Source organism: Podarcis cretensis, assembly GCF_951804945.1.
Source record: "Podarcis cretensis genome assembly, chromosome: 17".
NCBI lineage: Eukaryota > Metazoa > Chordata > Lepidosauria > Squamata > Lacertidae > Podarcis > Podarcis cretensis.
In genome coordinates, this window is record NC_137187.1 from 11428851 (window position 1) to 11454458 (window position 25608).

The window sequence follows — 25608 nt, forward strand, 5'->3', positions numbered from 1 at the left end:
TTAGCATGTAGTGCTGGGTATGTAAAGGGTTCCGGTTACAGCACTCACTGTTGGGGATTAGTGGAGACTTGTGAAGGCCATTGGAGAAATCTATGGAACTGTGGAAATGTGGCAGAGCTTGTCGGGAGAGAAGTTGGATAACTTACAAGACTTCTGGACTCAAGAGAATTCTGGCAGTTGCAGGACTTTGAAAGCAACTGGACTTAGTACTTGCCTCGTGGACTTTGGCACAGCAAGGACTTTGAAAGCAATGAACCCTCTCTGGGCTCAGAGAGTAAAGACTTATTTATTGTCTGTTACTAGTGTGTGTATATAGTGTGAGTTTGCCAAGTAAAAGCTATCTCTACTACGCAGTGGTTTCTTGTGGCGAGCTTAACAGCTTGACTAAATTTCTGTGTTGGCTACACAACACTCAATAACAGCAAGCCCCAGTCAATTCAACAGATCTATGTCCAAGTAACATACTTAGGAGTGTTCTGTAAGACGGCAAGCCTATGCACACTTACCTGGGAGTAAGCCCCACTGAACACAGTGAGACTTACTTATGAATAGAAATGCATAGGACTATGCTATAAGTAAAGAATGTTATGGACCCAGAAGAGGGCAGAACAGAGTGTAATGGGGGCAAGGTGTAACACACTTATGCATGCTCTGCCAATGCGTGCAGGGGCCAGAAACTGAACCCTCACACGAAATTATCACCTCCTGAAATTACTACAACTATCATTATTGAGCAATTGATAAATAAAAATGCCAGAAAGTCAGTGACGAAGAATTCTTATATAGCAATTTTTTAATATGCTCAAGGGCTGAAGTATCTTCTACACAGAACTAGAAAGCATTGCATTTTAAAATGAACTTCTGAGTTAGTCTGATGAGGCTCAATTTGGCAGTGCCCCATAAATATAGACATAAGCCTTCTAGGCAGGTACTTCCACAATTTCAAAATAGTCATTAGGCAGAATCACATAGCCACCTTTGCCAGGGATGACGTCTTTTTCCTTCTGAAACTGAACAAGCTCTCTCAGTTTTTCAATCTGTTTCTCCTGACGTCTACATCGCTGCTGTGCAGTCTTAAGCTTCTTCCTCAGCTTATCCACCTGCTCTTCCAACTGCTGAATTCTTTTCCTCTGGTGTACTGTATCCTCTACAGTATAGTTGTGATCACAAAAAACAGCAATATTATTGGGAGTGTGAAGCGGGGGCATTAATAATCCAATGCTGGGGTCTACTAGTCTTGGATCAGTTTGAGGTGGTGGTGGAGGAGGAGGTGAAGGAGAAGGGGGAGATGGTACTTCAAGTGGTTCTTGAGTGCCTTCAGACTAAAAACAACAAGACAAGAACATACCATTTAAGTTTGTTTTGTTAAAGGCATCTGTAATTTTTTTTTTAGGCAGCAACTACAATTTGCTAATCGATATAGCTTGTTTGAAGAAAACTGTAATCTCACAATTTCCAGGGTTAAGTATCTATTTAAATAGCCAGTTTTAATAGTAGATTGATAACTTTATCCATTCGTGTTTTGGTGTTATACATTTTTACACTATTTAAAGACAGTTGGGTATATCTCTGAGCATCTCAGTCTTCCATTTTCCCTCCTTGGAGTGATACAAAAGCCTTATACTTCCATAAGATACCATTCTCTTCTCACTACCAAGCCACATCTGAAATGTAACCACCGAGGATAGATTAATTCACACCACAATGACTTGAACACTTACACTCCAGCTCCCCTGTCCTGCTGCACCATCTAGAAACCTGGACACTTCTCAGGGTGTATGGGAAAGAGTGATAAACCCCATTAGAAAATTCCCAGGGGCACCAGAAAACGGTGCTGATGATGAGAATGCTGCTATGCAGCAGCTTTCCAGTATAAAAGCAATAATCTATCCATGAATAGAGGATATTCCTGTGGGCATAGGAATGCCTCCTTTTAAATTTCTAAGTAGGGCTGAGCGACGTCTGATTTTCAACATCGTGATATTTCACCAGCTAAACATAGCAATATACTGACATATGATGTCTGAAATAAGGATGGAAGAATGTAGAGGCGAATGTGGTAATATCCTGGCATCTGCCACTACTTAGGAGTCTAAAACTGATAAATTGTTACTTGCCTTTAGCATATTGTTACAACTGTTATTTTATAGTACAGAGCATGGGTAGGCAAACTAAGGCCCAGGGGCCGGATCTGGCCCAATCACCTTCTAAATCCGACCCGCGGACGGTCCAGGAATCAGCGTGTTTTTACATGAGTAGAAAGTGTGCTTTTCTTTAAAATGCATCTCTGGGTTATTTGTGGGGCATAGGAATTCGTTCTTTCTTTCTTTTTTCAAAATATAGTCTGGCCCCCTACAAGGTCTGAGGGACAGTGGACCGGCCCCCGGCTGAAAAAGTTTGCTGACCCCTGGTACAGAGCAACAGGGGCAGCAGGAATCATGAGAGAAGTTGTCATTATTTTTCACATAACACACATCGTGATTTGCGGTATATCGCCATGCTGAATACTATTAAGCTGTTACCGCAATGTGGACCTCAAACTGATTTCAGACGCTGTATCGATACATCACCCTGCCCTACAACTAAGAATTGAGTTTGAAGTCGGAAAACCATCTTGCCCCTCCCACCCCCTACTGAGAAGGTGGGAAGAAGGTTTAAGGCTTACAAATGCAATACAAAAACTGCTTTAGGTCATTGGTCTATGTACTATCTACGTTGTCTGGCTGCAGGTCTCCAACGTTTCAGACCAGGGACATTTCCTGGCTGAACCTGGAACCTTTGGCAGGCAAGGCTACAGGCCTTACAGTGAGTAGCTTGGAGCAGCGATCCTTTCCAGGAATCATAAGGCAAAACAGGGTACTTTGTAGCCACACATACTGTCAAATGTTTAGTGCCCTTGCAATGGTGAGGAAAGCAAATAGTATACCACCTTAAAGGAGAAGCACTGCTCACAGCTCATTCACTCTCTCCGAGCTCTTATGGAAGCCATCAAGTTTATTGGGTGTAGGACCTTTGTAGGACCAAGTGTTTAAAAGTGCTAACTCTTTAAAAGTTGCAACCTAATGAAAAAGCCACTTTCACATTTTTACACTGAAGGGCCCAACAACTAAAAAAAAAGTGTTCAATTAATGGGAGCAAGTAGAGGAGTAGAGAGCCAATTCCAGTTACTATATCAAGAAGCAGGAACTGAGCAATTCAGCCTTCCCCTATTTGGTGCCAATGCTAATAACTGCTCTCCTCTCCACACAATATCTGTTGCTTAGAAAAAGAACCACTGCTTATGTATAAACAAATGTATCTGTGAAGAATAGAAGTTTTATAAAAGATCCACAAACCTCACTTACCTTCACATTTGGTTCTGTATGGCAAAATATTGTTGGCACAGCGTTGTCTTTTAGTAGCTTGTTGTTGCATTCTCTTTTGAAGCAATCTGGAGTAAAATGTTCAGAACAAATGCTGCTATACTTTGTTGGTTTGAAATTTTTCCTTCTAACTGCAGCTTCCCATTTCTTACAGAGATCAGGCCTTGTGAGGGGAAACCTACAAACAAAACATAATTTGAACAGAATTTGGTGGATGGAGCAGAGAGATTATTCAAAGAATGCTAGGGAAGTGTACTCCTGTGTGTAGAGAAATACTGGGGAACCCACCAACTGGTACCTAATACAGTGGTACCTCGGGTTACATACGCTTCAGGTTACAGACTCTGCTAACCCAGAAACAGTGCTTCAGGATGAGAACAGAAATCGTGCTCCAGTGGCACAGCAGCAGCGGGAGGCCCCATTAGCTAAAGTGGTGCTTCAGGTTAAGAACAGTTTCAGGTTAAGTACGGACCTCCAGAACGAATTAAGTACTTAACCCGAGGTACCACTGTATTCAAAAGTCAGAAATACTGTACTTATTTTAAAAGCTCATTATTTCAAATCTGATTTTTCTCCCAATTCTGTTCTCCTTCTGGCTTTTCAATTTAAATTAAATGCTTTTTGTTCTCCAACTCTAATACTGTGTCAGGAGTCCAAAGACGTTTTTGACTCCTGTAGATCCACAGCAACCCTCAACACATCCCATTCCCCACTACCAATGGATGAGCTCTCCACAGATGTAACTGGAGGCTCTAGCAGCGCAGGATTCATCCTGACCACTTCCTAAGGCTCCTAAGCTGGTCTTTGACCATGGTGGGACTGCAGTTTAACTAAAGTAAGTTGATAAAGCAATGGGACTTCCATAAAGTAAGGCATTTAGGGCTGCAATCTTAGAGCAACATTGAAACAAGGGTAGGCAATTAATACTTATTATTTGCACACATTCCGTCGGTCCATCCTATATAAACTAGCAAGGATATTTCCCCACTTCGTCTACAAGGCAACAGTAATAAACTGTCCCAGAAGCTGTTTTCAAAGTGATTTTAAAAGATATAAATAACAGGAGTTCCACACAGGACTTGCTTCTGGTTACAATCAGAATTGTAGAACAATGGTGGCAGTAAAATTCAAATAAAGTAGGCAGGGCTGGAGATTTCATTTTATTGTAGTGCCCGTGAATGTTGCTATTTGATTGCTGTATTATTATTAATTAGACTTTTATTCCGCCCTTCCTCCCAAAGGAGCCTAATATGGCAAACAAAACATTAACAGACTTTTCACAAAATTAAATATCCTCACAGAATAAAACTCTGGCGTTTTTAAAAAGAAAAAGGTAGATGGGTTATCAGTGAGTGCAGAAAAGATGACAATAAGAGAACATATTCAGCATATGTGTTTTACTTATTTGGTTTATAAATAAGAAGTACAAAGAATGAAAACAAAACTCAGGAGATCTACCTCTTTTCAGTCCATGTAATTCTAACCACCTGACAAAATTGAAAGAGTTTACTTTCTTTTTTACTACTCCTTTGAAAATATAGGTTTTCACTGGACAGTAAGAAGGAACAGCTGGAACAGAACTGTGTTTTTGGCCAAAAAATGAGACGAGGAATGTCAAACTAAAGTGCATGTTTGACCTGTTAAAACTAAAGCAAATGTGCTTTACTGGGAACACAGAGTACCACTGAAAGTTTACAGGATTATGTTTCAGCTTGGCTCAGGGGCAGGGCAATATGACCAGTGTGAGGGAAACTGGTGCTGTTTCTTCAAGCCTGTAAAATTTGCCAGAGAACAGGCTGTGGGCTGTCCATATCCTAACAGTAAATGTTGTCAAACTGAGATCTTGAACGTTGGGCGCTGAGATCCACAAAGCCATGGAATGCTGTGAAGATTTCCCTGGTTCTGCAATCATAAGATAGCCTGGATACGCTTGATATTAGTTTTAGTAAATGGTTTGAAGGAAGATGGTTATAACAGATGTTTAGAATGAGAAATACAGCTAACACCTCTACAGATAAAATACTCGTAAATCAAAGCATGAGTTGTTCACTTGATACAAGAGGAATTACTACAGATTATGCTTCAATAGTGGTGGTGGACATGAGTTGGAAAAAACCTTCTGTGCCTTTAAAAGGCTACATAATAGACAGATATTCCATATGCTGCACCTCAGATATATCTATGTTGGGAATATTATACCTGCTGAATTTCTACCAGGCATACAGCCTTTAAAGACAGCCCTTGTCCCTTTAGCCATATTCAACTCACTTTCTCATTTATTAGAAAACATGGGATTGGATCCAGAGTGAGTTAGTTGCTTACAAAGTCCTCATTAAATCAAATGCAGCTTAAGTTGTGATAACTTTCAAAGCAGTGCAGCAAAAGGGAGCCTGTAAATGAATTTGTGCACCTTATAAAAAAGCAAAGCAACACGTGTAGTTTCAACAGTCAAAAACTTTCTCATCACTGAATTTCTGCTTGTCTCAAGGAATTTCAGAGCTCAGAAAGCCTGCCAGGCAAAACAAAAACATCCTCACTTAGCTTTAAATGTTTGCTCGTTTGTTTAAGGAGGCACAGTTATATCAAAGCACTGCAAAAACAAAAAAAAAGTTCATTTTGGGGTCTACAAACTGGATTTCAACTGGAAACAGAGTGCAACTTCTAGATCGTGCCAAGGAGGGGAATCACTTGAATTACCCTTTACCTATAGCAAGAGCCCCCTTAGCAGTTTTCAGGCCGCTGCTACAAGGCAGTGATGATTCGGCTAAAATTAAGGGAGTTAGGAATAGGACTTCTGGATTTCCTCAAGGACCACTTGTATTACTTCACCCCTCAGCAAATAATGCCTGCAATGATTTGCTAGTCAGCAGATGTGAACAATTGGTTGGCCTGTGAAATAACTGTGGACCTTTTTCTGATTTTGGTCTTCGGATGTGAAATGCCAAATGTTTTTGTGCTTCTTTCCTACCTCTTTGTGGAAAGATCTAGGCATGGGGAACCTCTGCCCTTCCAGATGTTGCAGGACAACAACCGCTATAAACACTAACCATTGACCACGTTGCCTGGGGCCAACACAAGTTCTGCAGCATCTGGAGGGCCACCAATCCCCCATCCCTGACCTTGGGTCTACCCCAGCGTTTCCCAAACTTGGGTCCCCAGCTGTTTTTGGACTACAACTCCCATCATCCCTAGCTAGCAGGACCAGCGGTCAGGGATGATGGGAATTGTAGCTCCAAAAACAGCTGGAGACCCATGTTTGGGAAACTTCAGTCTACCTAGACTCATCAAAATGGTGTTATTTATTACCGCAAAATTCAGTGTAGTGGATTAAAAAAAAGACAAAAACCTGTCTTGTTGGGCAAGAAAAAAAAGAGGTCACTTGACAGATGGAGATACATAGATTTGGGGAAAGGGGGAGGAGAAAAACAGAAAAGTGGGAGGGTAAGAGATATAGGTGACCTGCAGGGATACAAAGATATTTATGGACTATTTATGGAAAAAGCAGGGGGTGATAGTACAGCAAGTAGTTACGAGATACATGGGGTGGTGCAGAACGGAAAGAGAAGAGCACGTCCCCTGGGCTAAAAAAAACACAACATTGGGACGCTTTAAAGACAAACAGTGTTTATTGTTGTAAACGTCAGAAGATTATAACTCGTGAGGGGGTCACAACAGCTCAAGCAACAAATACACCTGTGAAGCCACGAAAACTCTTTTTAATGCTACACTTGATCTTAGCCAAAAGGCCGAGAAGCAAAAATGTATAAGACATGTAACAAATGTTGGAAATGTAAGGAAAGGGAAGGGACATTTTATCATATGTGGTGGGAGTGTAAGAAAGTAAAAGGCTTCTGGGAAATGATATATAATGAGTTGAAAAAGATGTTTAAATATACGTTTGTGAAGAAACCAGAAGCCTTCCTGTTAGGAATTACAGGAAGAGAAATTAATAGAAGTGATTATAAACTTTTTCAATATGCAGTGACTGCGGCAAGAATTTTAATGGCTCAAAAATGGAAACAAGAAGAATTACCAACATTGGAAGAATGGAGACGGAAACTGATGGATTTTGCTGAATTAGACAAACTGACAGGAAAAATTAGATATCAGAAAGATCACAAGTTCACACAGGTCTGGAGAAAGTTTACGATTTATCTGGAAAATATTTGTGATGAACAGACAACGCTAGTTGGATTTAAAGAGGCTTTGTGATGAGAAAGGGTATTGTGAGAGGGATAAGAGCTGTAAAGATTAATCAACTGGCAATACAATCATAAAGGAAATGTGAAATAAATTCAAAATTATGAGGATTGTGGAGGGAGCGGGGAGGGAATTTGGTATTATAGTGGATATGAATGTGTCATTTAAATCTGTAAAAGAAAATTTTTCTAAAAAACTAATAAAAAAAAGAAAATTCTTTTTAATGCTGCTGCTGCTGCAAACGGACAAAAAACGGCGCTTTTTATGTGCTTAGTTACGGCTTGTACCAAAAAAAAAAAAGGGAGGGGAAAAACACCAGAAATTAGCCTCGAGGGAGATGGCACTTGAGGTAGCCTGTCAGTGACGGTTAATCTGCCTCACGCGCATCCTAACCGCGCAGCCCACAAAGCACACCTTCGAATCCCGGCCCCGCCCCCCATCACGGGGTTTTTGGTTTTTTTGTGTGTTTTGTTTTTAATTAACAACCGGAGCTCGACTAGCCCCGCCTTCTCTGTCTCCGCGTCTCTTCAGTATAAAGGCCAACGCAGCGTACATTTTAACAGTTGCCCCCCCTCCCCCTCGCCGCTTCGGTGCGCGCACGCGCTGTGGCTCCGCCTCGTGAAGCAAACGGCATCTCCCTTTCCCGCCCGCTCAGGCGGCCGGGTGGGCACGCGCGCGGGCGCGCTCCCGCTCTCTTTCTCTTTCTCTGTCTCCTCGCGCTCTCTTTCCAAGCTTTCCTGCCACCGCCCCTACTCACTTGTGGAAGGAGATGGGCTTCTCTTTGTCGTATCGATTCCGGCAACGGTAGGCAGAGCAAGACTGCACCATCCTCTCGCTGCCGCCCTCCTTCGACCGCCGTAAAAAAAAAAATTCGGGAGCTCGAAAACACACTTGAAAGGCCGCGAAGATCCAAATACCTCCCCGAGGCCTCCGCGTCCCTTTTTTAAAATTTAAAAAACCCGAAGAACGACATAAGCTGGCTGTGGCCTCTCCCTACTTCAACATGGCGCTGCCAGCTTCAGAGCAACTCTCGCGAGAGCGCCGCCACCGTGCTTTGCTATTGGTCACGCCCCGCGATGGTTTGGGTGCGGCACGTCTCTGCTCGCCGCGTCCAATAGGAGCTGCCGTTCAGATTTTGACGTGCCTACCTTGGCTCCCGCGCTCGTAACTGTACGTGCGTCCGAACAGCGGCTTGTTGCCCTCTTCAAAAGGGCTGGTTTGAAAGCTGAGCTTGCGCACAGGGTGGCATCTCGCGGATGCCTATTTTAAATCGTTCTGAAACTGAAGCGAGAGACAGATGGAGGAATTTCTGCATGATTTGTTCTTCCTTTTAGGGCTGCGCGCTTGCTCCGACTTACTTAAGAGTAGCCCCATTGAACTAAACTGTGCTTACTCCTAAGTAACCAAGAACAGTACTAAGGAATTTTTTTAACTCAACAAGACATATATTTCACTTATATACACAGTTTATATTGCTTAATTGTGAACTGTGCAGTGGTTGTCTTACAAAGATATAAAACATTAGAATTCTCAGTAAAAAAAAAAAAAAAGCCAGAAACAGGTATTTAAAAACAAATGATTAAAGTCAACAGTAGCTTAAAAAATGAGCTGCAGGTGTCTGTTTGCATTTGGAATCGCAAATATCTGTTTCACCCTTGGCCTTCCTCAGGGAACCCCTGTAGTAGCACAGCTTTGGTCTCATACAATTTCTGCACATAAGTACCACCAACCTCGATGGAATAGCCCCAAAGGGTGGTGTGCCCTTTTTTGAATTTTGCTTTGTGGACTTTCATTTTTTTTTAATCTAGGCCATTAGGTAAAAAGTATGGAGTTGTATGGAATGTTCATTATCTGTTGATGGAGATGCTAGCAGGAGAATAGTTCCACGCTCCAGTATGTGAGCCTGTTTTTGTGGGTCCTGTCCGCCCCCGCCCCCCAACACCCATGGGGAGACAGGAGGGGAGTGGGTGTTATATCCTGGGTTAGTAGATGTGTATTTATTTTTCTCTAGGCTCTTGTTAATGTGGAGCTAACAAGTATATTGTATGGATATGTTGTGACAGCAACGTGGTTTCTGCTCTAGGGTGAGAAAACGTTAAGGGAACTTGCCCATTTTGAGAGAGGAGTGTGTAAGGTTCTACATTTAGGCAGGAAGAAGCAGCTGCACAAATATGATGGGGAACACCTTGATTGCCGGTAGTACATGTGAAAAGGGTCTAGAGGTCACAGTAGACCACAAGCTTAACATGAGTTAACAGTGTGATACAGCAGCAAAAAAAGCAAATGCTCTTCTAGGCTGCATCAACAGAAGTATAGTGTCCCAATCATGGGAAGTAATAGTCCCACTCTATTTTGCTTTGGTTAGACTGTACCTGGAATGCTGTGTCCAGTTCAGGGCACCACAGTTTAAGAAGGATATTGACAAGCTGGAATGTCTGCTAAGGAGGGTGACAAAGATGATCAAGGGTCTGGAAGATGATCAAGATGATCAAGGGTCTGGAAACCAAGCCTTATAAGGAACAGTTGAGGGGAGTAAGCTGGGTCACCAGCCAGTGTTAAGCAAACCACTCCCTACCATAGCAACCAGCTGGGCTTCAGGAGTAATATTGGATCGTGCGTCCTCTAAGTCCTCCATACAGTTTACAATTTACTAGTCCAACCTATTGCAATGCAGGAATCTTTCATCCAATGTGGAGTTTGAATGCACAACCCTGAGATTAAGAGTCTCATGCTCTACTGACTGAACTGTGGTGTTGAGGGCAGAACACAGATGGACTTGTGGGAGTCTGTTTCACTGTCAAACAGCTCTTACTGTCAGAAAGTTATTCCTGATGGCAGCATCTCCTGTCTTGTAACTTAAAGCTATTTGTTCAGGTCCTAGCCTCTGGAGCAGAAGAAAACAAGTTTGCTCCATGAGACAGCCTTTTAGATATTTGAAGAAGGCTATCCTCTTGGTTTCCTCTTTATCAGGCTAAACATACTCAACAGAGAAAGCAGACCTGCCCACTCCCACACCTGCCTTAGTCACACCCAAGGTAAATTGTTGCAATGTGCCGTATTGCTGTCCTTGGGAAATATTGGGAAATTACAGCTGATGCCACAATAATATTTGGTGCTTTTTTGACCATTTCAAAAAAGACTTGTTTAAATTCAAGGTACTGGCTATTACCTCTGAAGTCCTGAATGGTCCTGGACTAGGATATTTGAAGGGCCACCTCCTTCTGTATAAACTATCCATCAATTGCATTCATATTTGGAAGCCCTGTCCTGATTTTGCTGGCAAGAGTGATGAAGTTGGCTGGGATGTGTGTCTTTTTATTGGGCCCATCCTAATTAGCCAAGAAAGGCTAGATTGGCTCCTTCGAATATTTTTAGGTGAAGGTTTAGATGTTTTCTGTTCTGCCTAGCTTTTGACATATTTTAACTTATCTCATTGATAGGTCCCTGGCTGACTGCCTTGCATCTGCATATAGGACTGGGGGGAATTCTTGGACAAATGGGCTGGCATGATAGGCAGCAGCTCCTAAGCTCCTGTTTTCCTGAATGCAATCTTCTCTTTTCCATCACTCCTTATACTTGAAGAAATGAGTTACCTCTATGCAGTGTAGAGAACAGGGACTGCAATCAGAGACAGAAAAGAACAAAATTTATTTTCACCTATGGCAACAGGAAACAGCCTGAGTGTTCCCTGAATATCATCAAGTTGAGGGGTGGCTTTAGGCTGTTGGTTGTTGTTGGTTGTACAAGTCTATTTGCTATTCCTCCGCCTATTCAGGAATGCATGAAGGAGAAGGAGTTTGAAACTGAAGTTTGACCTGACAGAGCCCCCTGATCTATTTGATTTATTCTGCTAGCCTGGAAAAATAAAGGACAATGATGATTAATTTTGTCTACGGAGGTGCTGAACAGGGCGGTCCTGGACTAAACCCACACAGAGAGAGAAACCAGCTTTCAGTCGGCTTATGAGAATCATCAGAGATCGCAAAGAAAGGAATACGATAACAACAAGATGAAGAAAATATACAAAGAACTATCTGGTCTGAACTGGATAGAACTGATTAATGAATGCAGTAAAATAAGTGAAGTCTGGAAATAGCCGGAATTTTGGACTCGTGCGGAGCTTGATATATGGGTACTCCCAAAAAATTAAAAAATATGGCTGTATAATTTGGAAGCAATGTGATTTGAATAATATGATGTGATTGGCCTGTCAATAAAAAATTATTTTAAAAAAATAATAATTGCTATTCCTCCGCCTACCTGCTGTGGCCACCGTCTCTAGCATCTTAAAAATTCCCGTACTTTCCCCTGCATTTTTGTTTAAAGATCTGGAATTAAATCCACATGCCTCTGTGCATTAGGTTTTGGTTGGTAAAGCAGGCACGTGCTCTGTCACTCGTCATCAGGCGTCTTTAAAAGCCTGCGGTATTAACTGCAAAGCGCCTTGGAAGAGATTTGCGGCCGAAGATACTCTACATAGTATGGGCGCGCACTGAGGGGAGGGGAATCTAAAAGGAACCCTTCCCACATTCAGATTTACAGTACTGTACTAATCTCTCTTCTCTCTATGCTTCCCCTAGACTTCCCCTGCCGCCTCTCTACAAGCAGCAGCGCCCCCTTTCCCTTTGTTTTGTTTGCGATCGCCTTCCGTAAACAAAGAAAAGCAGAAGGCGAGCCAGCCCAAGGCCGCTCGGCCAGCCTCGGCAGCGCCGGAGCCTAGAGGGCAGTGTGAGCGCCGCCGCGGCCGAAGCCTGGAAAGGCGGAGCGGCAGGAACTGCTAAGGCGAGGCGTTTTTGACATCAGTTCCTCTGGCTGGAAGCGGGGGGTGGGAAGAGTTTTCTTCCCGAAAATGCCACAAGTAGAAAGCGGCGAGCCCCGGACGGCTGCCCTGGGGCAGGAGGCGGCGAGCGGGCGCGCCCGGTGAGGGTCTGCTGCCACCGCCGCCGCCGGCGCCTTCGAGGCTGCGCGCCTCCTCTTTTCCCCTCCTGGGAGCGAAGGAGCTTCAGTTAGTGGCGGCGGCAGCAGCAACGACGTCAACTCCGGCCCCGCTCGCCGTCGCACCCAGCATGAGCAGTGGCGGCGGCGGCGGCGGGCGCTCGGGCGCCCGCGTGGCCGTGAAGATGGAGGTGGCCCCCTTCTACGGCGAGGACGGGCTGGAGCTGCTCCCGGACTTCGTGCAACTGCCGGGCTTCGCGGGCGGGCCCGGCGCAGCGGGACCTGCGGAGCTGGATCCGGCCGAGGAAAGCGCGGCAGACCAACAGCACAAGCTGCTCCTGGTCGGGAAGAAGCAGCAGCAGCAGCAGCAGCAGCAGCGGGACTTGGTGGCGGCGGCGACGGCCACCCCCGGCGCTGCCTTGTCGCCAACCGGTCCCTTCACCTCGCTGCGCCCCCGGGGCGGCACCAGCAACGCCGTGCACCGCTTGATCCCCGACGCGCCCGGAGTCGGCCAGGAGGTGGGATCGGGCGTGCTGCAGCCTCTGCTGAAGCTGCCGGCGGCCGCCGACCTAGAGCAGCTGCTGATCCAAGCGGGCAGCCCGGGCTTGGCCGGTCCGGCCAGCCCCGGCGGCGGAGGGCCTTCGGTGGCGGCGGCGGCGGCGGCCGGGGGCTCCTTCTTGTACCGGTCTCCGCAGCCCTCAGCCCAGCAGCAGGCGGTGACGCAGGAGCAGGAGGGCTTCGCCGACGGCTTCGTGAAAGCCCTGGCCGACCTGCACAAGCAGAACCAGCTGCTCGGCGTGTCTCCGGCGCCCCTCTCGCCCACCCCCCACCCGGGGGGGCCCTGCTGCCCTCCGTCCCGCCAGGAGTCTCCCGCCGTCTACACCACCTTGGGCGGCTTCAACCCGGCCAGCCCGGCGGCCGGCGGCACTTTTTTCCCTCCCCAAGTGGTGGCTCGCCTTCCAGCGCCCGGCTCGACGGGCCGAGCTTTGGAGGAGCCGCAGACGGTGCCGGAGGCGGCCGTGGGGTCGGTTCCTCCTCCTCCGCCGCCGCCACCACCTCCGGCGCTTTCGTCCGGAGACTCGCCGCCGCCGCCGCCGGCCTCCTCCTTGTCTCCGCTGGACGCCGAGAGCCAGGAGCGCCTGAAAGCCGAGCGCAAGCGGCTGCGCAACCGCATCGCGGCCTCCAAGTGCCGCCGGCGCAAGCTGGAGCGCATCGCCCGCTTGGAGGAGAAAGTCAAGGCGCTCAAAGGGCAGAACGCCGAGCTGGCCGCCACCGCCAGCCTCCTGCGCGCCCAGGTCAGCCAGCTGCAAGGCCGCGTCCGGAGCCACCTCTCCAGCGGCTGCCACATTAACGCCGCGGCGGCGGCGGCGCAGACCTCGGCGGCAGCTAGCCAGCCCCCCGGCAGAGAAGCAGCCACAGAACCGGAGAGCAGCGCTTGCTGAAGCCGCTCGAGCGTCCCGCGACGGGGAGAGATACCGAGGCGCGCCCCAGCTTGCCTTGCGTGGCAGAGCGGGAAGGATGACCCCTTGATCGGGGCGAACCTTCAGTTCCCTCTTCTTCGGTCATCGGAGGAGCTTGGCCAACGGATGGGTGAAGAGGTTCCTCTCCCACACGAGCCCTATGCCCCCCTGTGCCCCCTTACCAGCTCCAAAGGGGGCTCCAAGAGCCGGAGAGAAACGCGGCGTAATGGGAGGTGGGGAGGGAGAAGAAATGGGGGGAGCAACAGTCTCTGCTCCTCAAGGGACAGGATGGGACAACAGGCGCTTTGGACAGCCAGGGAATGTTGTTTACTCCGGAAACAAAACTTTTAACAAGTACTCTTCAGTCGAAACAGATTTGAGATCATTTCCAGCATCGAGAGCTTTTCTGCCAAGTCGTGAAAGTGAGGCTGAAGTGATTAATAACCAGATTGTGGTGTTTGGGTTTTTCTTTCAGGAGCACAGGTCAGGTGCGCAGACATCAAGGCGAAGGAGGGCTGTGAAGCTGCAGCAGTTGATGCCATTCTGACAGTCCCCAGTTACATCAGGAAGCCTGAGGCTGGTGATCTTCGGGAAAAAAACAACAACTCCAGCTTGAAAATGTGCCCACTTTTCTAGCTTCTCCAGCTCAAAACAAATCTGAAAAGCTTTGCAGATCAGACACAGAAAAAAACAAAACCAGATTGTTGCTGGAAGTCCAAAGATCTCTTCAGTGATCCCACCTGAGCTTATGGTGTGGGCAGAAGTTGTCTTTGTTGAGGACTATATTTTAGAGATTCTTGAATTTTATTTTTCATTTTTGTGGTGGAAGGTGGTTAGAGTCAACCTGTATAGCTTTTTCTTCAAGTTGCCAGGGATTGTTAAAAACTCCAGTATTTTTTGGCTGCAGGCTTATTTATTTATTTCTTTAAAAAGGCTTTAGATTTTATACGATGGGGTGCTAATTGTTTGGTAAGGGGCATGTATGTCATGCAGATTGCTAGGTGTTTTGATAAGAGCGGTAATATTTTTAAAAGATACAATCCTTGCAGTTTGACAAGGGGTAGTTTTGTGAAATGTTTATCAAGAATTTGGGATGGTTGTAGCTAATACAGGGCTTGTCAAGTCTTATGTACAGAGAGATAACTTATTATTTTCCTGCTGTAGAAGTTTTATAGAATTGCTCAGACTTTGAGAGAGCAAAAATGTAATTGTTTAGGAAGATACTATAAATATTATAGACGATATGGCAGTGTAGGTTTTTTTGGTGTAATAACGGAAAGTCTAAAAATGATTACTGTAGTTGCTGTGAGAATGTTTTGGTTGAATTTCTGATGCCGGATAATTTGCTCATCGTGAATGAGTAGTGCTAAAGTACAGCAACAGAAGATGATGTGCCACACAAAACTATTTATTTAAAAATTAGTGTTTTAAGAAGAGTGTGGGGTTTTTTTCTAGACTTATGAGCTCTATTTTATTTCTTGTGCCAGCACAAATCTGGGACATTGATAGGCTTATTTAGTGAAACGCTTTGGAATGTCACATTTTATTTTTATAATGTGCAGAATGATAAAAGAAATCGTTTTGGAAGAGTAAATATCAGATGATTTATCCTTCATGGTGCACATTCCAGCTGTAATTGCTCTGTATGGAAGTATAGTGGCTGAGGCTGTAGTTCTATGCCCACTTACTAAGGACTAAGCCCCATTGAACTCAATGGAGCTTGCCTTTGAGTAGACATGTCTAGGGTTGCACTGCCACTGCTATGCAGAAAAGGCTTGTTTTTAAAAAAAAAAAAAATAGAACAATTCTATTGTACTGTGTTTTGAATAACACATAGAAATGTGGGTAGTTTTTCTTCCAAGAACAGTGTATAAGCTATTTTATTGCAGTTTCCATTGTAAATATTTTCTAGTTCTCAGTGTGTCTGGCAGTTAACCAGAAGGTTGGTGGTTCAAGCCCACCCAGGGATGGCTGTGGGCAGGATTCCTCCACTGCAGGGGGGTTGGACTAGATGACCACCCTGACCCCTTCCAACTTCCAATTCTGTGACTTTGTGATTCTGGGTTGGGAGGAGGAAAGAGAAGTTTGAAGTCTTTGAGGTTTGTTTTAAAGTGGGATCACTAAAAAGAAACTGTTGCCTGTAATTTGTTTAACTGAGAGTTTTGACAGTTTTCTGGTCAAAGTGTGCCGTGCAAAATCTCCTCCCGGTCCCCAGTTGTATAGAGCATAGTTTGGATGCTTCTCAAAATGCAGTTTTATTGTTTCTGTGGTTTATTTTAAACTTGAGCTCTTGATATAACAATCGTTGCTTGGATATAACATGTGAATAGCTTGTGGCAGTGTATATATATTACTTTCCATAAGGCAGTACTGTGACAACCTTGCTTGATAAATAATTATAAACAGATATCATAGATTATATTACACAGTACCATTTCCATGCTTTGGAGAGATTCTTGGAGCAAAGCAATGCTTTGCATATTTACTTGGAAGTAAGTCCCAATAAGTTAAGTCAAGCTTATTCCCAAGTTAAGTACGCATAGGATTGCAACTCCAACTTAATGACATCAGGAGCTTTTTGTATTTGGAACCATAATGCTGCAGATGTGTGAAATAACCAGTCTTATCCTTTTAGAAATGGAGAAACTTTGAAGAAAGCTTAATTCATATGATCAGTCCATCTTGCATTAATTGCCAGAGTTTCATCAATATTTGCAGAAAAAGTACTTGAGCTTGCATACTCTTAAAGGATAATATGGCAAAGGTGGAGACTTTATAGCAGTGCCTTAAGTGTGAGGGATGCAAATTAAATAACGAGTTGTACAAAAGGTATCACCTTAGCTGGGACCAGAGCAGCTACATTTACATAGTTGAAAATACCCGATGATGTGACAATGTTTTTTCTCAGGTGGGCTCTAATCTGGAATATTAAATCTAAAGAAAAAAGCTCAGGCTTAGATAAATCTTGGTTGTTTCTGCTTCTCAAATGTACCTGGAAGTTGCATGTTTCTTGCAAGTTGTTTCTTAACTTTTCTCCTAAGGGTACATAATAACTCTGGCTGTCTCAGAGGTTGGAGCTGAGAACCTACATTTCCTTACCTGTTGCGATTGATGGGGCTGCATGCTGCATCATTTCTGCCAAAAGCGTATTTTGCTTCTTGAAATATATGCAGTGTTCTAGGTTGTTCACCTGTTTTGTAGCCTTTTCTGCTAAAGTCAGTAACACAAAGTCCACAACTTTGTTAGCTATCTGCCTCATATTTGTATTAATGGCTCTTGTTTTTCTAAAAGTACCAGTCATCCTGTCAGTGTCCCTGCAAGCCTATTTAAATGCAGTGCCGTTGACAACTGAACATTTTACTTTCTGACCCACCAATAGAATTCCTCTCATTCCTCAGCCTCAGATGCATTCAAACCCATTCCATGTTGTGGTCTGTCCCTCTCCTCTCACCCACCCAGTTCTGAGAATTTCTCTCTCTCTCTTTTTGCAGAGGTGAGTTAGTACCTGATTGATCATTCCTTTAAAATGCACTTTTCTCATCTGAATCCACCTTTCCACTCCTTTCTGGTTGCTCTTTTGTGTGCATGTATTATAGCAAGTCTTTGGTTTGCTTTCTTTGGCTCCTGCACGTTTGATAATTGTAAGAATACCCACCAGATACACACACAGGCATGCACACACAAAATTCTAGGCTTAGTGGTACTCACCTGCATTAGCACTTCATTGGGCAAATATTCCAGTTTCTAGTGAGCTCGGTGATCCGGGTGATGTCCATTGTTGAACTGGCATAGCACTATCTGTCAGTGAAAAAGGTGATTTAAACGGACTGTAAACCTTTTTCCTTAAGTAGAGGGAGGGCAGCTGGTTTTCCTGCACACTTACATAGCCCACATGAACACTCAGGTAGTAACTCGCATGGTTGTGTGTCTAGAGGAGCTGACTAATTTGTTGCTAACTTAGTGAGTGACGATGTGTCACAACTCCTACCCAATTCCTCTTTTTAACACACTGGTGGTATGGGTCTGGCTCTCAAAATATTTTTTTTCCTATCGTTGGGTGGAAGCTCGTCTTCAGGTATGGACTTGATCTTCAAATACATAACATGATGGGGTTTTTTGTGGACCTAGATGTTCGTAATGGCGTGTGATTTTATAGCAAGTAGGTTATTCAGCTACAAAAAAAATGAATTGCTGGGTTTAAAATGTCAACTATCTGAATGGTGGTGGCGCTTTCCATTTTTAACCAGTGCTGAACTGTTGCCATAAATACTAGTATGGTGGTGTTTTTCATTTTGAAGTACTCGAAAGCAGATCTGCACTAAGTGACATCTTAAATACAATGGGCAGATGTTGACGGCACTTAAGTTTTCATTGATTTAAACATGTTCCATTGATTTAAACATTGATTTAAACTGCCACTGAAATCAGTGGGGTATGAAAGTACTAATTTTTGCTGAAACAACTTCTGGATTTTTATATTACAGCCAGAATATATTTTAATAACATTTCCCTGGAGAGGAAGAATATATAAAGCACAAAGTGATGTAAGTGAGGCTTATTTTTGCTTTCTGCTGCAAATTTAAATCCATTTTTAGTTATACACTGTGGTTAATTGTGAAGACGGAATTGAATGTTGAAATGGCCTAGCTCAGAGGCAGCAAACTTAAAAGTGATTTCTGTTCATTTCAGTTGGGGTTAAAAATAATGAACCCTGTTTAGTAATGAGATCCTGAATTTTTTTTAAATTTGTTCCTTTGAGGCAGAGACACTTGATTTGATCACTAGCTATAATTTCATAGATTAGTAATGCATATGTTTCCAATCCAACATTTGGATGCAGTCATTCCAAGCATATGGTCTGTCTGCATGATTTAAAAGTGGTATTCTAAGATGTGTCGGTTTGGGATTTAAGAATCCATGATTCCTATGCATGCTTAATCCTAGAAATGCTGATCAGCAAAGCTGCAGCCTTTTGTGGTCATGCAAGACCTGGTCTCGTAACTAGAAGAGTTGTATGGGAACGAGAGAATTAACCTTGTGTGAGTTAAGCATGGATAAAATAGACTACAGTGGTGCCTCGCAAGACGAAAAGAATCCGTTCCGCGAGTCTCTTCGTCTTGCGGTTTTTTCGTCTTGCGAAGCAAGCCCATTAGCGGATTAGCGCTATTAGGGGCATAGCGGATCAGCTGATAAGCGGCTTAGCGGATCAGCTGATAAGCGGCTTAGCGGATCAGCTGATAAGCGGCTTAGCGGATCAGCTGATAAGCGGCTTAGCGGATCAGCTGATAAGAGGCTTAGCGGATCAGCTGTTAAGCGGCTTAGCGGATCAGCTGATAAGCGGCTTAGCGGCTTAGAAAAAGGGGGGGGAAAGGAAAAAAAAACCCGCAGGAACTCGCAAGACATTTTCGTCTTGCGAAGCAAGCCCATAGGAAATTTGTTTTGCGAAGCACCTCCAAAACGGAAAACCCTTTCGTCTAGCGGGTTTTCCGTCTTGCGAGGCATTCGTCTTGCGGGGCACCACTGTACATGTATTCACACTAGTTTGAGTTATATCGTCAGTCCATGTTCTAGGTATCCTGCTCATACGATCGCAAGCAAGCTAGCCTGCCATGCCGGGTAAGGAGTCATTTCAGATATTCTGGTTCTAATTGCTTGCAAATGTTTAAACAGTGGATAATATCTAATAATAATAATAATAATAATAATAATAATAACATGGCCAATGCGCAGGAGAATGGGAGTTGCAGTCCAGCACGCACCTATAGAGCCGCAGGCTGCCGACACCTGCTTGAGAGTCTTCAGCATAGAGACAGGAAGACTTGAATCACTGGGATGAGTTCAAGTAAGAGTTGTACAGATTATTGATGGTGAGCAAATGAGTTGCTATCCACTCATCATTAGAAGAATATACAGGTAGAACCCTATATATACTGGAGGGTATATATTTTGTTGGGTAGACTGGGTTTGGACTGGAAGTACCTGGGTTCAAATCTCAGCTTGGCTGTGTTGGAGCTCTCTGGATGACTCACTGTATTTCAGCCTAACTTACCTCTCAAGATTTTTGCAAGGATTAAAAGGAGTAACGCTCACGTACACCTCCCTGAGTGTTTTGAAGCAATGATGGGCTACAAGTGTGAAAGAGAATTGTGTGAGCCAGCACAATTTAGTCCCCTTGCACTTAATTAGATCACGGGATGTTACATCTCACTGAGATGATAAGGTTTTGTTTTTTTTTAGAGTTCTGCCAAACAGTATTTCTTCCAAGAAGGAAAGACTATTGAGGGAGCAGTTGTTCATGCTACATTTTTTTCAGGCGATGCTGAAAGTCTGAGTATCTTTGAAAAATGCAATTTTCTGCACTGTTGACTTGAACACTGTTGCCAGTCATTTCATATAGATTCTTTGGACTGGGTCTCTCGCAGACATCTCTTTCTCGCAGACATCTTTCAATCATAGCAATTGAGATATAGCTTGGATTCTGTCACTTTGTATTATGTCGTTAAAGTGGGGTTCCTAATTGGTGCATGAGCTTCATTTTAATGAATTTCAGTAAAAGAGTAAAAGAGTTGCTATAGATACTGTATAACAGACGTGTTCCTAAACATCAGTTAAGGTTTTACATGCCGGTACCATAATATCTGCCCGAAATGTTGCCATTTATCACAGCTTGTGTGCTGGCACAAAAGCTGGCATGTCTCATCTTGAGAACTTAAGGGTTCACAGCAAGCTTTAGGATAAGGTCTTTAGGGCCAATTTTATAACTCAGAGGAATCAAATGGCAAAGCTTTTTGAGAATTGTACCTCTTCAGGCTGCAGGTTGGGGGCTGCATGTTTGAATGCTCTTGTGTGTGAGGAGAAAACCTTGCAACTAAGAAGGAGCATATCAGGAACAAGTATTCAGCCTAATCTCGACGTTCTCTTTATGAAATTAACTTTGCTAACCTGTGGCCCTTTGTATGGTGTCAGACTTCGGTTCCCACCTTCTCTGGGGCAGAAAGCAGTCAGGTTGTTGGTCCACCACTTCATGGCTTAGTACTGCCTAGAATTTTGGACAATTTGATTTAGCTACGAAAACTAAAGTGCTTGATCATTATTGAAAATCTGAGCGGGTTTTTTTTTGGGGGGCAGTGTCATTGTAGGTATCCCCTTGACTTTCCTTATGAAGTGTCTCCCAGTATTGATTTCGCTGCTGGTGATTTTTCAGTGTTACCTAAACTTAGCCACGGTAACCCCATATTGAAATGTACTCAAGTGAAGTATTAGTTTAAATGCAATTGAGACAAGACAGTTTTATTGTTATAGCAAAACCTAGGTTGTGGGTGGGTCCTGCGTCTTTAATCAAATGCACCCTTTTCATATCTTCTTACTATACTACAGTGGTACCTTGGTTTACGAACTTAATCCGTTCCGGAAGTCTGTTCTTAAACCAAAGCATTCTTAAACCAAGGCGTGCTTTCCCATAGCAGCGGGGGACTCAGTTTACAAATGGAACACACTCAACAGGAAGTGGAACATGTTCTGCTTCCAAGGCAAAGTTCACAAACCAAAACACCTACTTCCGGCTTTGCAGCATTCTTAATCCAAGTTCTTCATAAACTAAGCTGTTCTTAAACCAAGGTACCACTGTATACAGTTTCAGAACTAAAGGTTGTAAAAGGGGGAATGAAATGATTTTTATAGTTTCTCTAGAATTATATATTGATGTCAGATGCTGGGTAGATGCCGACCTGATTTCCCAACCACACTGTAAATCCCCAAAGCAGTGTATGCTGATAACTGCAGAGTGGTGTCCCTACTTTGGGAGAAACTGATGAGAGGTGGCACAGGAATTGCCAACCCAGTGACTGCCCAGTGATCGGTGGTTGTGGCATTGGAGGAGCTGGCATGCTTCCATCCATATTAGGGGAGGGATACTCCAATAGTCCCTGTGCTGGAACTCCAGGTTCAATGACCAAAACACTATTTTTACCTCTTCATTTTGGAATTGACCTGTGTAACGGTAAACTTGGCTTTATTATTTACTTAAACGGGTTGTCTTCTTGGGATACACCTGCACAACCAAGGGGAGCATTCCATAGCTGCATGGCGAAATTAAGAAGTTCTCTCAACCCTTCTTCCAAAACAGCAGCTTGTAACTATCCTGTGTTGCAATCATAGATAACATCCAGGCTTGTAAGGTTTATGAGGTGACTGTCCTGAGGCCTTCCAGATGTTGAACTGCATGCCCCATAACCCCCAACCATTGGCTGTGCTGGCTGGGGTTGATGGGAGTTGTAGTCCAAAAGGATCTGGAGCGTCACAGGTTATCTGTCTCTGGCTTAGGTGTATAGGGGAAACAGCATTTCATCAGTGGGGGCAGTGTTAGAAACTCAGATATATAAGCTTGGCACCAAATGGCTCCAGAAACCAGGTTTACAGTCGCCAAAACGGAAGGCCTGGTTGCCATTTTTGGTTTCAATGTGACTTTTTGGTTCCTGAAATTCATTCTGATTGTGCAACTGAAATATAACAGATAGAATTCTACAGGATGTGTTGCTGATGTGTGAAGACAGTCAAGATCCAAGGATCCCCAGGCATGGTAGAGATGTCAGGCACAGACATCTTCACTTGGTTGCAAGTAGCCAATAAAAAGGTAAAGGGACCCCTGACCATTGGGTCCAGTCGTGGCCAACTCTGGGGTTGCGGCGCTCATCTGGATTTACTGGCCGAGGGAGCCGGCGTACAGCTTCCAGGTCATGTGCCCAGCATGACTAAGCCACTTCTGGCGAACCAGAGCAGCGCACGGAAACACCGTCTACCTTCCTGCCGGAGCGGTCCCTATTTATCTACTTGCACTTAGGGGTGCTTTCGAACTGCTAGGTTGGCAGGAGCAGGGACCAAGCAACGGGAGCTCACCCTGTCGCGGGGATTCAAACCGCCAACCTTCTGATCGGCAAGCCCTAGGCTCTGTGGTTTAACCCACAGCGCCACCCGCATCCAGCCAGGTGCAAAATGCTTTTTGAGGTGTGGGGGGTATGCCCTGGGAATGTGTCCCAAAGAAGGCCCAGAAGCAGCTCAGGCAGGGTCATTCTCATACAGCCAGCTATTGCACAGTAACAAAGTCCTCTTGGACAGAGATACTAGTTCTAACACTCAAGCCTATGGGACAGCCAGCATCTGCAAAAAGTTTCCTGTTTGCTAGTAGTAATAGCAAAAAAGGGGGGGGAGTTCAGTTGCAAGAACAAATGCAAACTTTTACTTGCTGAGGTTAGAGGTCCTTGAAAAGTTGCGTTTTAACAGTTTGTTTCGACAAATGAATAATTCACTGGAAATAGGTGTTTTTTTATGATGGCTTGCTGGGCAATCTTCTGCATGTCTACTTGAAAGTAATTGGGTGTCACCTTGTAATAACTTCAATGGGAATTTGCTCAATTGGAGTTCTGCTTAGGTAAGTGCGTATAGGATTGCAGCATTGCAAAGGTTAATAGCTAGACTTTCATTCATGATTTCTGTATTGAGTGGTTGGTTTTTGACAAAGAATGTGTTCAAAAAATTGATTTGGGATGGCAGGTGAACATACATAAAATACAGGACTTAATAAAAATGTGCCCAGCGCTTGCCCATTGTGGCTTTTCATCATCACTGTTCATAAAGCATAGAACTAGAAGTTGTTAAAACTGATGATTATAGACATAAAGTTTTTTCAAAAAAACTAATACTTCCTCTTGACTAAATGTACAGCTTGATTGGTGTTGTGTCGTGTGTGTGTGTGTGTGTGTGTGTGACTGAGGAGGTAAAATGTTATACCTCGGGAATTGTCTAATGGTTTAAATCCATGTTTACAAGAATATTCCCAATTCCTACTGCCAAACAGCAGTCAGCTGCCTCCCCTCTTTTTCTGTCTCTTATGAACTGAGGGTCGTGGATGACTTTTATTTTACTGTATGGCAGGTAGAGATTTTAGGATGGTAATGTTGGTCCTGCTGTTGTTGCAAACAGTGGGCCTTTTGCCAATGACTTCGTGGGAACAGGATCAGATCTCCCAAACTTTATGTTGAGCACTTAAGACTAAAAGGCGACTTGCCTTGTATGTGTATCTGATTGTAGTGGCTTACATGAACATTCTCTGGTTTTTATCACGCTGTAGATCTTTAATAGAGACTGAAGTGAACATTCTTAAGTGGGAGGGATAGGCATTCTGGAATGTAGAACATTCTCATGCTGAAATTGTTTACATGAAAACAAAAGATTACATTTATGACTTTGTAATCGGCGATGTGCAATTTTGTACATGTTGTGTTAAAACTAAGTTTATAAGATACTGTATGTATAAATACTTGACTGAGTATTTGATATAAATATCAGAACATTAAAATGGCTTTATATTCATACCATTTTTTGTTGGTGTTTCTTATTTTGCCCTGCTAAAGTCAAAGGTGCAAAGCTAGAATCATTTATAAATCATTCCAAAGATAACAGCATGGTTACTGTGCAGCAAAATTTGCTGTGATTATCCATTTGAGGTAACTGATGTCTAACCTTACAACCTTCTATAGAACTAGTTATAAGGTTAGAAGAGACCTTCAATAAAAGATCAGATTTCAAAACTAAACACTGACCCAATCTCTATCTACACCACCTACCCACAAGATGGCTTGCAGATACTTTATTTTTTGTGATGCTTATACCTTTCTCTTCCTCTAAAGATCTCATACAAGTGGGGTTTCCAGGTGACTGTCCAGTCAAGCAGCTTCCAGGCCCACATCTGCTGTTCTCTTCAGCTGTAAAACACTTGCCATGTGACTTGATTGTTCTCCTGGCTCAGTTGCTTTTGAGTGTCTTGTTTTGAGGGTAACTCCTCTTTATACTACTCTGTGCAGAATAAATAGCTAATTTGCTAACAGGACCACAATTGCTTCCACACAAATACAAGAAAACCAGGTAAACATAATTTAAGTTCTAGCTCCTGTGTTTTTGTTTTGCTTAGCTACTGGTCAGGTAGACACTTTGAATGTTCCAAGTTAGGTAGTAATGTTTTGAAAAACTTAGTTCTGTAAGACTAGGATATTGATTTTTTTTGTTATCAATGGTTCTCAAGTGTTACTGATCTCTGGACTGGTTATAGTGCAGATTAATTCCAAACCACATTAGACCCGATACGGATGCAACTGAGATGGTATGCTGCGTTGGTTTAGTAAGTAGATAGGTCATTTATTAATAATAATAATAATAATAATAATTTATTATTTATACCCCGCCCATCTGGCTGGGCCTCCCCAGCCACTCTGGGCGGCTTCCAAAAGAATATTAAAATACTATGATACATCAAACATTAAAAGCATCCCTGAACAGGGCTGCCTTCAGATGTCTTCTAAAAGTCTGGTAGTTGTTGTTCTCTTTGACATCTGGTGGGAGGGCATACCACAAGGAGGGCGCCACTACCGAAAAGGCCCTCTGCCTGGTTCCCTGTAACTTGGCTTCTCGCAGTGAGGGAACCGCCAGAAGGCCCTTGGTGCTGGACCTCAGTGTCCGGGTAGAACGATGGGGGTGGAGACGCTCCTTCAGGTATACTGGACCGAGGCCGTTTAGGGCTTTAAAGGTCAGCACCAACACTTTGAATTGTGCTCGGAAACGTACTGGGAGCCAATGTAGGTCTTTCAAGACCGGTGTTA

The 25608-nt window shown here is 44.0% G+C and overlaps 2 protein-coding genes across 2 annotated transcripts; one reads left to right on the forward strand and one right to left on the reverse strand.

Annotated features, from left to right (window-relative positions):
• Positions 1–775: 775 nt before the first annotated feature.
• Positions 776–9122, reverse strand: THAP1 (THAP domain containing 1). Its single transcript, XM_079959825.1, has 3 exons — positions 8320–9122; positions 3345–3540; positions 776–1322 (listed from the first exon to the last, which is right to left on the reverse strand). Exons 1-3 carry the CDS (start codon positions 8388–8390, stop codon positions 921–923), a joined length of 669 nt encoding a protein of 222 aa, XP_079815951.1. The 5' UTR covers positions 8391–9122; the 3' UTR covers positions 776–920.
• A 2702-nt stretch (positions 9123–11824) lies between these two features.
• Positions 11825–24327, forward strand: LOC307206374 (transcription factor JunD-like). Its single transcript, XM_079959599.1, has 2 exons — positions 11825–22589; positions 22942–24327. Exon 1 carries the CDS (start codon positions 12629–12631, stop codon positions 13937–13939), a length of 1311 nt encoding a protein of 436 aa, XP_079815725.1. The 5' UTR covers positions 11825–12628; the 3' UTR covers positions 13940–22589; positions 22942–24327.
• Positions 24328–25608: the final 1281 nt, after the last annotated feature.